Source organism: Nycticebus coucang, chromosome 1 (genome assembly GCF_027406575.1).
Source record: "Nycticebus coucang isolate mNycCou1 chromosome 1, mNycCou1.pri, whole genome shotgun sequence".
Classification (NCBI taxonomy): domain Eukaryota; kingdom Metazoa; phylum Chordata; class Mammalia; order Primates; family Lorisidae; genus Nycticebus; species Nycticebus coucang.
This window is the reverse complement of record NC_069780.1, coordinates 128,488,651-128,502,366: the sequence shown is the minus strand read 5'-3', so window position 1 is coordinate 128,502,366 and position 13,716 is coordinate 128,488,651. Positions and strand designations below refer to the sequence as shown.

Here is a 13,716-nt window from a genome sequence, read left to right as displayed (position 1 = left end):
AGAGCCAGGCTACCCAGCATCAGAAAGCATGCCTGGCATTCCACGTCTGGACAAACTACACCGTGTTTTGAATCAAAGTGGAATATTTTTCATCGATGTTGGCTTACCTTAAAAAGATGGTTATACCAAACATAACCTGAAAGCGGGTTCTATTTTACATCAAAGTCTCTGGATGAATACTAGGTTTGTGGCTACCCCTATTTTCTATTTCAGAGTACTGGCCCTCCCTCGTGTTCAGCCTTTGGTCTTGACCACAGGAAGGAAGCAGGTGGGGACACAGGAGAAGATAAGCTAAAACGGGGAGACCCAGGCCGTGCTGTATCCAGAAGGAAAACTCCCTCACCACTGTGTCTGAGGAAAGTTTAGGAGTCAGGAGGAAGGATATGCCTGCTAAATAAAAGGCTTTCACTGTGATTTCTGTGAATATCTGACCAACCAACAAATAAACCTAGTCGCACAAGCAGGAAAAGCACTGGCCAGGTGACCAGCAGTCCTGGATTCTAATCTCGGTATACCTCATGCCTCAGCCCTGGACAAGCCACTTCACTTCCTGGAGACACTTTGTCTCACCTGTCAAATGACAGGTTGGTTAAGATTACCACTTAGTACTTTTCCACTTTTAAAAATTCTAACAGGGCGGCGCCTGTGGCTCAAGGAGTAGGGCGCCAGTCCCATATGCCGGAGGTGGTGGGTTCAAACCTAGCCCCGGCCAAAAACCAAAAAAAAAAAAAAAAAAAAAGATAGGAAAAAACATGAAAACCTTTGGGCGGCACCTGTGGCTCAAGGAGTAGGGCGCCAGTCCCATATGCCGGAGGTGGTGGGTTCAAACCCACCCCTGGCCAAAAAAAAAAAAAAAAATTCTAACAATTGAGCGGCACATGTGGCTCAGTGGGTAGGGCACTGGCCCCATATACAGAGGGTGGCGGGTTCAAACTCAGCCCCGGCCAAACTGCAACAAAAAAATAACCAGGCGTTGTGGTGGGCACCTTAGTCCCAGCTACTTGGGGGACTGAGGCAAGAGAATCACCTAAGCCCAGGAATTGGAGGTTGCTGTGAGCTGTGATGCCACAGCACTCTACCGAGGACAACATAGTAAGACTGTCTCAAAACAAACAAAAATTCTAACAATTTATTCAACTTCTACCCTAACACAATATACCTGCGTAACAAAATTACACTTGTACCCCATAAATGTGTGCAAATAAAAAAAATTTTTTAAACCATATTATAACCTAAAAAAGAATACTTATCATAAATGTGAGTTGGACCTTTTTTCCCGCTCATCTATTTAACTAGTTCCTTTCACTAGGAGTCTTGTTTCATGTATTTTTGGATCCCTGGAACCAGCACAAGGAGGGCTTCCCATAAACCATATTTACTATTACGCCTTCATAGTCCTCTTCATTCTTCAAGTTAAAAATAGGAATAAAGTAGCTCATCTACCAAATTTCAGAGTCCAGTTAACATACTGGATCAAAGAGCTCTGTCAATGCCAGGATCCAATGAAGTATGTAACATGTTGCCATCAATGACGAAAAGATGGGGCGGCGCCTGTGGCTCAGAGAGTAGGGCGCCGGCCCCATATGCCAAGGGTGGCGGGTTCAGATCCAGCCCCAGCCAAACCGCAACAGAAAAATAGCCGGGCGTTGTGGTGCACACCTGTAGTCCACAGGGGAGGCTGAGGCAAGAGAATCGCGTAAGCCCAAGAGTTAGAGGTTGCTGTGAGCGGTGTGATGCCACGGCACTCTACCCCAGGGCGGTACAGTGAGACTCTGTCTCTACAAAAAAAAAAAAAAAAAAATGACGAAAAGATATACTTATGAACAGCCTTCTAAAACCTACCTTGTTTTTAAGGAGGCTAGCTTCAGTATTCATCTATAGTCACTACACTGTGGTGACCCCAAAATTTGGAAACAGGCTATCATCTGGGAGCAATACTAACCGCAACCTCCACTCAGCCGTGGGAATAGTTCTCTGCAGAAAGAAAGAAGTCAGCGGGAAGCCAGGGACGTTTTAGGACTATCCAAGTTCAAAAAAGGCGAACAGGACTACATGACAGCAGGGGGCCTAGAGTCGCTGAATTATGACTGACTGGAATGCAGAGTGAGAACCTAAAAGTTTTATGACGTGTCTGGGGAAAAGTATGTGTCAGCACTGGATATAGAAGGAAGAGAGGAAGGGAGAAAGAATCTCTCAGTGTTCCAGCACCGTCCTGAGTGGAGAGTACCTTACTAGCAGAGGAAGGCACAGGAGTAGTCAAAGCCAGAAAGGAATGAGCTGCCCCGAGGAAAGCAGAGGGCGGTGTTGAAGGCACAGCCTCACCCACCCACACTGGGGTGGCTAAAGTAAAAAAGATACACAGTCAGTGCTGGTGAGGGTATGGAGAGATCTGGACTGTCCCTCATCACTGTGGGGATGGTGCAGCCACTGTGGAAAGCAGCATGGCACTTCCTAAAAAGGTTAACCAAAGAGTTGCCATACAATCCAGCAAGTCCACTCCTAGATATAAACCTGAAAGAAATGGAAACATATGTCCACACAAAAACTACTACATGAATAGGTCTATAGCAGCATTGTTCATAATACCCCAGAGGCACGAACAACCCAAACGTCTACCAACAGATAAGTGGATAAACAAAATATGATATATTCATACAATTAAATATCATTCAGCTATACAAAGGAATGGAGTAAACATGCTATAACATGAGTGAACCTTGAAAATGTGCTAAGTAGGCCAGGTACAGTGGCTCCCTTGAGCTGAGCTCAGGAGTTCAAGGAGACCAATGTGAGCAAGAGCAAGACCCCATGTCTACTAAAAAAAGGAAAACTAGCCAGGTGTAGTCCCAGCTACTCGGGAGGCTGAGACAGGAGGACTGCTTAAGCCCAAGGGTTGAGGTTGTTGTGAGCTATGACACCACAGCACTCTACCCAGGTGACAAGAGTGGGATTCTGTCAAAAAAAAAAAAAGAAAGAAAGAAAAGAGAAGAGGAGAGGAGAGGAGAGAGGAAGGAAGGGGAGGGGAAGAGGTGGGAGAGGAAGAGAGAGGAGCGGAGAAGAAAACATGCTAAGGGGGAAAAGGCAGGTACAAAACGCTATATATTATACAGTTCCATTTAAATGAAATATCTAGAATAGGTAAATCCACAGAATCAGAAAATGGTTGCCTAGGGCTGGGGGTTAGGGTGGAAAACAGAGAGTGAAATGAAAAAGGCAGATCTAAGATGTGTCAGGTTGCAAATATGTAAGGCTAGGCGGTGGCTCACACCTGTAATCCTAGCATTCCTTTCTCCTCCTACCCCAAATGCTCAGGTGTCTGCCCAGGGTACCAAACCTGAATCTGCCTCACCTACAGATGTAACACCTTAGTGGTGCAGGTCACAAGGTTTTACTTTCAACCACTGTCTCCCGGGCCCCTTTATGTTCTACATTCTAAAAGGGATTTTTAGCTTGGTGGTACAGGTCTATAGTATCAGCTACTTGGGAGGTTGAGACCAGAGGACTTCTTGAGCCTAGAGAAACATATGGAGACACCCCCCCTCATCATCTCATTCATTCATTTATAAATAAAACAGGTTTTTAATCCCCCAGGAATCAACTCTTTTCCTCCTGTACCTGCCTTAAATTTCATGTTAATGATAAGAATGACCTGCAAAAAAAAAAAAAAAAATGGCTCCTATGTTTAGACATGGGACATTCAGCCAACAGTCGAGCTTTCTCTGAGCCAAAGTCCTCCTTGGAAAGAAGAGTTTCCCGGGGCGACGCCTGTGGCTCAGTGAGTAGGGCGCCGGCCCCATATGCCAAGGGTGGTGGGTTCAAACCCAGCCCCGGCCAAACTGCAACAAAAAAATAGCCGGGCGTTGTGGCGGGCGCCTGTAGTCCCAGCTGCTCGGGAGGCTGAGGCAAGAGAATCGCTTAAGCCCAGGAGTTGGAGGTTGCTGTGAGCTGTGTGATGCCACAGCACTCTACCAAGGGCCATAAAGTGAGACTCTGTCTCTACAAAAAAAAAAAAAAAAAAAAAAAGAGAGGAGTTTCCCTGAAGAAAAAAAAGGGACAAAGACTGGCCCAGCACCCCCTGGCAGTTCCCTCTCCACTCTGCACAGGACACATTCTGAAACCAAGGCAAAACCTGAAAATAACTGAAAAGGAGCTGCCCTCAGCTCATAACCCACACACAAGGACCCTTGTGACTCTGACAGAATACTGGGTGGGAGGCGATCGTGCACTCTGTCAGGGCCCAGGGCCTGTTACAACCATCACATTCTCAAGCACTTTCCCGGCCAACAAAGAGGGGGAGGACTGCAGCAGAAGCCTAGTATGTGTCCCCACAAGGGGACCTTTCAATACCAACCACAAGCATCGCCTGAGGGTGAGGTCAGCCTGTATTCTATAGGCCAAAAACAAGCTGGCTTTGTAGGCAGATGTCAGGCCCCTGTGAGGCCTTAAAGATAGGGAAGGATTGGGTTTCACCCACAAGCACTTCATTCCCTAAGCAGGAAGCCCTGCAAAGCCATGTTTAAATAGGTACATTCAGAGTAGGGCACAGAAGCATTTGTAAGAGCCTCTGTGAGGCATCAGGGTTGCTCCCCAACCCCATGCTCTCTGACCTAACTCTCCCACACAGCTGGGCTCACCTCCCAAATATCTACTTCTGTATCCATGATGACGTAAGATTCTACCCTGCCTTCCCATTCATCTAAGACCATGTTCAAACACCTCACCTTAGCTGGAAAATCCCTGCAAGGTTGAGGCATGGGCCCTGTCCTTGCCCTTTCTCCTCCTCTCCAGTGACTCAGACCCCAAGGCCACCACTTAACAGCTCAATGCTTCAGTTTCCCCATCTATGAGGCAGGGATAATGATAGTTCCTACTGTTCAGGTGAGGACAGGGGTGGTGAAGAGAGAAGATACAGGTAAAATACTCAGAACAGAACCGGACACATGGTATCATCCAATAAATGTTAGCTATTACATACGGCACTTATTACTATTACACAAGTCACTTCTTCCATGAAGCCTTCAGCAATACCAGCCAACATCTTCTGCTTCTCAAATCTCCTATGAACAGTCAGAAAGCACAGATACTGGCGGGATTTGTTAGGACTGTTTCATGGGGCACCTTACTTGGATGGCACTCAAGTGTTAATATCATCATTAAGAATTTCACGTCCTTAGCCGGGCGTTGTGGCGGGCACCTGTAGCTACAGGCTACTCGGGAGGCTGAGGCAAGAGAATCGCTTAAGCCCAGGAGTTGGAGGTTGCTGTGAGCTGTATGAGGCCACGGCACTGTACCGAGGGCCATAAAGTGAGACTCTGTCTCTACAAAAAAAAAAAAAAAAGAAGTTCACGTCCTAAAACATATACCTATAGCTTCTAAATTATGTCCACTTCCAATGACAATGTCTGTGGTAAGTCCACCACTAAGAGATACTATATATTTGTACAGTTATAGATTTGGGGGTGGGGTGGGGGGACAAAGTCTTCGTTGCCCTCTGGGCAGGAGTGCAATGGCATCATTACAGTTCACCGTAATCTGCGACTCCTGTGCTTGAGTGATTCTCCTAGGCCAGTGGTTCTCAACGTTCCTAATGCTGCAACCTTTTAATACAGTTCCTGTGGGGCACAACCCACAGGTTGAGAACAACTGTCCTAGGCTGAAACTAAGACTTTTTTTTTTTTTTTTGAGACAGAGTCTCAAGCTGTCCCCCTGGGTAAAGTGCCATGGTATCATAGCTCACAGCAACTTCCAACTCTTGGGCTCAAGCGATCCTTTCGCCTCCATTTTTCTATTTTTAGTAGAGACGGGGTCTAACTTTTGCTCAGGCTGGCCTCAAACTCATGAGCTCAAGCAATCCACCTCCCTTGGCCTCCGAGAATGCTAGGATTACAGGCATGAACCAATGTGCCCAGCCTGAAATTAAAACTATTTTAAATACACTTAACTGCTTCAAAACAACCATTTTCTTTCTTTCTTTCTTTTTTTTTAAGACAGAGTCTCACTTTGTCACCCTCAAAAGAGTGCCATGGTGTCATAGCTCACAACAACCTCAAACTCTTGGGCTCAAGTGATTCTCTTGCCTCAACCTCCCGAGTAGCTGGGAGTACAGGCACCCGCCACAACACCCAGCTATTTTTAGAGACGGGGTCTCACTCTTGCTCAGGTTCAATAAAACCATTTTCTTAAAAGCACTTTGTATATTATCATTCATTAGTTAAAGCAGGCCCTTTAAAGCTTTACTAGCCTCCTGAGTAGCTGGGACTACAGGTGCCTGCCACAACGCCTGGTTAGTTTTTCTCTTTTTTGTAGAAACAAGGTCTCGCTACAGTGCTCAGGCTGGTTTCAATTTCCTGGGTTTAAGTGATTCTCTTGCCTTGGCCTCCCAAAGTGGTAGTATTACAGGCATGAGCCACCACACTTGGCCTATATTTCACAGGTTTTAAGAGTAGTCCCCACTATATCCAAGATTATATAATCATGATTATAAAAGCATGGTCCAGGGCGGCGCCTGTGGCTCAGTGAGTAGGGCGCCGGCCCCATATACTGAGGGTGGTGGTTTGAACCCAGCCCCAGCCAAACTGCAACAAAAAATAGCCGGGTGTTGTGGCAGGCACTTGTGGTCCCAGCTACTATGGAGGCGAAGGCAAGAGAATCGCCTAAGCCCAAGAGCTGGAGGTTGCTGTGAGTTGTGACGCCACAGCACTCTACCAAGGGCGACAAAATGTAACTGTCTCTTTAAAAAAGAAAAAAAAAAAGCACTGTCCAACAGAAAGCTTCAAAAGGGCCTGCTTTAACTAATGGATGAAAATATATAAAGTGCTTTTAAGAAAATGGTTGTTTTGAAGCAGTGAAGTGTATTTAAGATAGTCTTGGCTTCAGCGTAGGTTGGGGAGAACACTTCCTAAAGAACTGTTCCTAGTAACGTCACCTTCTGGGTAGAGGGGGGCTCCATTAGAGCCTGTTCCTGGCTTCCTGCCACCTTGCTTGTCTGGACAGGAGAGTGCAGAGCTGAGTGGTAAGTCTGTAAGGAAAATGGGGACAGCTGGCCTTTCCTCGCCCTCTTTCCCCAGGATGAGAGCACCTGCCACTCTCACTCTCTCCACAGCAAACGGTGAAAACGGTGCCATTGCAAAGGATGTCTGCCCTGTTCCAGTGCTGATGGTGCCCTGCGGGTAAGAAAGGCTCATCTGGGGGTCCAGTGGAAGGAAGCCCTCTACAGACATGAGCCACATCATCTCACAACAATTTTACGAGGAATAAAGATAATGTTGAACAACTAGCTCCTGACACTTCAATCTTTTTCATCAATTAGTTCAGAACCTGTGAGGGGAAGACCCGTATTATTTATTGGGTACACTCAAAAGCCACACATACCCCCCTGCAATCTGGCTGAACAAGAAGCCTGCCACGTACACTGCATATAGGCCCTCTACTTCATCCTTGTTGTTGGCCTCTGCTGCAGTTTGATGTCCAGAAAAGGTCCTATATTACCTCCTTCAACATTATATGCCAGGACTACTTTCTGAATACAGTGCCTAAGAAATAGCTAGAAATCCACCCCCCCTCACCCCTGGAGATACCACACACCCCACAAGTTATCTGTCCAAAAAGATAAAAAGTGCTCCAAAGCCCACTGTCCATTGTCTGTGGCAATATCTAAGCTTTATCATATTTCCCAGATAGGCCAGGTTAAGAGTTTATAACAGCTGCTACTTGAAATACCAGCAGCCATCCTAATGACAAGGGAAAAGGGCAGGGTCTGTAAGATTGCACATTTCATCAGGAACAGTTATAAGCAAGGCTAAGACAATACAAATATTCTTTACCTAAAAGGTTCAACTGCAACTTGAACTTTACCCAACAAATACAAAACACATAACCTAATCATGTGTACCATTCATTATATTAATCTGAAATTTAAAAAAAAAAAAAAATCTCTGCCAAAAGCATCAGACTGCATCTATACTAGGGATCAAGATCAAACCCCTGAATGGTGTGCTGGCTTGGCAAGAAAGTATGGAACAGGATTCGGAGAGGTTCCCAGAGAACAAGCACACCCTGAACCACACTGGGATGGGCGGGTCTGTCCTCTAAAGCACAAGTTTCTCAACTGCCCTTATCACACATCAGAAATAGGAAGGGCTGGGTGGAGACAGACTTACGTGCTTTCTCATCTCGTTAGCCACGGTTTTGGACATCATGATGCAGCAGAGGCCAACGACCAGGGTGAAGTAGAGGGCGTACATGCAGCGTGTGCTGCGGGACTGTCGGATCCTGGGGCAGCAGCCGCAGCACAGGGAGCAGCCTGCAGTCCCGCAGCAGCAGGCCAGCTGGAAAAGGAGCACAGAGCACCCTTGTTAGAGCGTGACGTTGTCAGGTAGTGAGCAATATGGGTTTGGTCTGGCACAAGAGCTTCTGAAACCTCTGGGATTTCCTGAGTGACAAAGTGAGAGGAACATATTTTGTTATTAATGATAAGCCCCTTTCAACCATGCCAATGGGGCAACTCTGCCTGAGCCCCTACACAGCTTCAGAATGGGGACTGGTTGCCAGGGGAGCCAACCATGTGGTTTGGAGGGTTGGAGCTTTCCAGACCAATCCTCCCACACCCCACCCGGGCTGGGGATCAAGAAAGACAGAACTACAGATTGAGTTAATTAAACTGATCATGCCTACATAGTGGCACCTCTATAAATCTCTAATCAATGGGATTCAGAGCTATTGGTATGGTGAGCACACCCATGTGCCAGGAGGGTGGCATACTCAACTCCCCAGGAACAGCCGCCCCTGTGCCCGAGACTGTGCGGGACTGTGCCCTGAGTAACCTCTTCAGTACCTCTTCATTTGGCTGTTCATTTTTATCCTTTATGATAACCAGTAATATAAGTAAAGAGCTTCCCTGAGTGCTGTGAGCCACTTTGGCAAATTATTGGGTGGAAGGAGAGGGTAGTGGGAACCTGATCTACACTTGGTCAGTCAGAAGTACAGGTGGCTTGGACTTGTGTCTGGAGTGGAGATGCAATGTGGGGCACGCACTGCCTCTCGGTGGTGATTGGATTAAATTGTAGGACACCCAGCAGGTGTCACACACTGAGCCACTGCTTTACAAACATTCACCACACCCTCTTGGGGGCTGACCTTCCAAGCTACAGGATGACCATTCTTCCAAGGCTCTGTAACCACAGCTCCCTGACCACGGGGCACGCAGGAAAGAGAACTAGGAAAAGGACAAAGTGAGAAAGTCCCATTTTCACACAAAATATGAGAAGATGGGCTCAAGAAAGGGACTTATGAAAATCCATGAGCCCACGTAATGAACTGTATCAGCAGGAAACAATGGGAGTGTGTAACCTGAAGCTCAGAAGAAATAGATGCCTCCTACACTGCACTGATTCCCAGAGCTTCATGCCCCAGATGGTAAACTTTTTAGGCTGAGTAGGGCATGGGCCCAGGAGCACAGACCTGCTGTGCTCTGGGAAAGAAGATGTCTAACAAATTGAATGACAATAGAACACAGTGGTTAAAGCTCAAGCTCAAAGTCAGCCTACCCCGGTTTGAGGCTGGGCTTTGCCACTTACTAGTTGTGGACTATGAGCAAGATATTTACCTCTTTAAGACTCAGTCTTCTCATTTACAAAGGGGGGTTGGTAACAGTACTTATGCTGTGGTCTCTTAGATGATCTTATCAGACATACCTGGTGTTCGGGGAAGGATCTCCGTTAAGCAAGCAGGGATTTACACTTCTACAAAAGAGATTATCATAAACTGCAAATTACAATCAAATCTATATGTACTAACACTGTACCCTACATAAAACCTAAAACCCAACAACTCCTTTTTTTTGTTTGTTTGTTTGTTTAGTGCCCCCCCTCTTAAAGTCCATCAGCCCCAGAGCATGTGGCCGGCACCCTAACCACTGAGCTACGGGCACCCCGCTCCCCCCCAAAACAACTCTTGACAGTGATTTAGAAAGAAGTCTAAGACACCAGGAGTAGTGGCTGAGCCCGTAATCCTACCATTCTGGGAGGTCAAGGTGGTGAATCACTTGAGCTCAGGAGTTTAAGACCAACCTGAGCAAGAGTGAGACTCCATCTCTACTAAAAATAGAAAAACTAGCCAGGTGTGGTGACAGGGGCCTGTAGTCCCAGCTATTTGGGAGGCTGAGGCAAGAGGATAGGGGTTGCTGTGAACTGTGATGCCACAGCACTCAACCCAGGGTGACTTGAGTCTCGTCTCAAAAAGAAAAGAAAAAAAAAGTCTAAGACTTCCCAAGACTTCAAAACAAGCATCAGTTAAATGCCACACTATAAACATCACTCTCAATGAGACAAGATCAGAGGCATAAGAATAAATCACAATGATGTCATGACAGATCTTAGAATCATAATCATTTCCCAAGTTATCTCATCTACTTCACGCAACTGCCACTGTTTCAGCCCTCTGTCACTCTGTGCTATTTCATTAGGTCAAATTTTTCCTAGTATACTCTCTACATCTTATATTCAATTTTCCAAGCCAGCTTCCTCAAAAGACTCTTTCTGGCACCTAAGACTAGGGCACAGCTTTGTGAAAGAAGTTATATCTACTTGGCTGAGCTGAGCTAACAGGTCTCACAAGGGGTATCCTAACACTTCTGCAGTTGTCTTTCATGGGCATTCACATTCTCAATCTCCTATTTTATTGACTTCTTTCCACTCACACACCCAAATTTTGCACACACACAAGAGTATTCCTTCCCACTGGTTAGCTGCCTTCTCACTGGGTCCTGCCTCCTGAATCCTTCCCCAACTGCCTCTTTCATTGGTTGCTAACTCCTTAGGCCACATGGTCTTGGATAACCAGTCTTACTGGACTTCAAATTCAATAAGCAAAACACTTATCCTGTTGGCGCCTGTGGCTCAGTGAGTAGGGTGCAAGAGCCATATACTGAGGGTGGCGGGTTCAAACCCACCCAAGGCCAAACTGCAACAAAAATAGCTAGGCATTGTGGTGAGCGCCTGTAGTCCCAGCTACTCAGGAAGCTGAGGCAAGAGAATCGCCTAAGCCCAACAGCTGGAGGTTGCTGTGAGCTGTGATGCTACAGCACTCTACCAAGGGCAACAGAGTGAGACTCTTATCTCTAAAAATAAAAAAATAAACAAAACACGTATCCTGTTTGGGAAATCTTTTAGAAGCAATTAATGCCTCCCACAAAATAGAACTTTCCCACAGCAGAATCAACACTGAAACTCTGGGGAGGGGGGGCTGGGAGGGGGGATATAAACAGATGCATACAAAACTAACTGGAAATGATAGAGGCTCATTCAGGATCATGAGGATCATTAGTGACAGAGAAGATGTGATAGTGAAAATAGGGAAAGAAAGGTACACTGATTTAATCCTATTAAAAGGATGACAGTGCTAATGAAGAAAAATAAACTAGCAAAAGGTGAGAAAACACGTATGAATGCCCCTTTGTTTGATCAATCACTTGTTTCATAGCACCAGAAGGACACTAATCTCCAGAAAGGCTACATTCCTCCACCGCCCCATCCCCATCCCCTAGAACACTTTACAAGGACCTGATAAAACAAGCCTCACAGAGAAAGTAAAAAAGAAGAAAAAAAATGAGCACAGTTGCACCATGCCTCCGATTATCTGCACCAGAGAAAAAGGAGCCACTTTAATAACCCAAGGGATTTTCGGAGCTGCACCACGCCCCTTCTTTAGTCCACGCCATTTTCCTGCTCACTCTTCCCCTCCCTCCTTCTCTCTCTCTCTATTTCCATCAGAGAAAATAAAGTAAAATAAACTTTGTACTTCGTTCTATCCTAACCCTTGTGTGAGAAATCTTTCTCCACCTGCGTACGAATTTATACCCTAATATCTATTCCATCATTAAAGTCACATATCACTGTGTGGATCTGATTTTTCAAACTTTCCTTACTTTTGCTCTTACTCTACATGGTGCTATAATATTAAAAAAATATATGAGCACAAAATAAATTCAAAAAGTGCTGTGTATGTGTTTGTGGGCATGTGTCTACATTTGTGTATCTGTACATACACACACACATTCCAAATAGTATAATTCAACAGCCTTCCTCTACTCACTCAAACATTATTCTTCAAAGAAAACTATACACATTCATACAAGTGCCTCATCAAAGCGAAACACTGAATTATATACCAGGTAGAAATTCAAAATAGCATCCATACAAGAAGTGTTTACTTGAGCATCTGGGAAAATTCACAGCCCTGCTCCTTGACCACTTATTTCTGGGAAAGGGTAAGTTATAAGTTATAATAATAAACCCGTATCACGGTATAATATGGGTTCACATCCATCCCCTGCCACCTACAGCTTTATTACTGTGAACATGTTACTCGCCCTGATCCTCACCTTTAAAACAGGAAAAATCAATTCCTGGCCGGCCTCTCAGAGCTTGGAGCAAAGTACCAGGTTCTCATTACCCCTGGCTTCAGAGGGCATAAACCTTTCACTGAACAAGTCAGGATCTAAACACCAAATAAAGGCAGAACGTACAGTGCCAAGAATGACCCTAATGCAAACTACGGACCAGGGGAGATTATGAGATGTCACTGCAGATTCATCAATTGAAACAAATGATAGGGGGAGGGCTGCAGTACATGGGAACTCTGCATTGTCATCTTAATTTTGCTGAGAACCTAAAACTGCTCTAAAAAATAAAGCCTACTTAGGCGGGCACGGTGGCTCACGCCTGTAATCCTAGCACTCTGGGAAGCAGAGTCAGGTGGATTGCTTGAGCTCAACGAGTTTGAGACCAGCCTGAGCAAAAGCGAGACCCACATCTCTACTAAAAATAGAAAAACCAAGGCAAGAGGATCACTTGAGCCTGAGTTGGAGGGTACTGTGAGCTATGATACCATGAACTCTATCCAGGGCAACAGCTTAAGACTCTGTCTCAAATAAATAAATAAATAAATAAATAAAATAACGTCTACTTAAAAAAAAAAACTAACCAAAACAGTGCCTGCCTGTCTATGGCTCAGTAATGATGCTGAATGGATGATGCACAGTGAAGTCATAACGGAAACACTCCTCAAGCAAAGCGGCTGCAATCCCAAGAGACCAAGTTCACAGCTTCCGAAGGCACTCTAGATTTCTCACACCAGCATCCTATTGCAAAGGGTATTAAGAAATTTCATTTATAGATACTGCCCATACTCCTTTCCGCAGGAAATGATCATACACTCAAAAGATAATCAAACAATCTTTGGAGGGCTATGTTTGCGATCCTTCCAGAAGTTCCTCTGGCAGATACATTTCACAAAGACACAGAGACTTAGGGTCCAGGTCCTTCATTACAAACACTGGCAACAGCCTGTTTCCCAGCTCATGGGGACAAGCTAAATGAATTATAAACTATCTACACCACAGAGTATTTTTTAAAAGAATTTAAGTTCAGTGTTAAAGGCTGAATTGTGTCCCCCAAAATCCATATGTTCAAGTACTAACCCGCTACAGTACCTCAGAAGGTGACTATATTTGGAGGACACAGAGTCTTCTAAAAGGTAACAGATAAGGAAGGTCAGTAAGGCAGTCCCTGATCCAATGTCTGCATTCCTATGAGAAGGTGGGGACACAGGGAGGGACAAGACAGCACAAAGGCGGCCATCTGCAAGCCAAGGAGAGCGGCCTCAGAAGAGAAAAGCCCTGCTGACCAGGATTCCTAACATTGGTCAGGGCGCCAGCCA

General features: G+C 45.6%; 1 protein-coding gene across 1 annotated transcript in view; it reads right to left on the bottom strand.

Moving 5' to 3' along the window:
• Positions 1-13,716, bottom strand: part of SERINC5 (serine incorporator 5) — a 104,481-nt gene that overhangs the window by 52,604 nt on the left and 38,161 nt on the right. Inside the window, exon 2 of the mRNA XM_053587624.1 lies at positions 8,160-8,327. Within this exon, the coding sequence (XP_053443599.1) occupies positions 8,160-8,327 (168 nt within the window). The remainder of the gene's footprint in view (positions 1-8,159; positions 8,328-13,716) is intronic.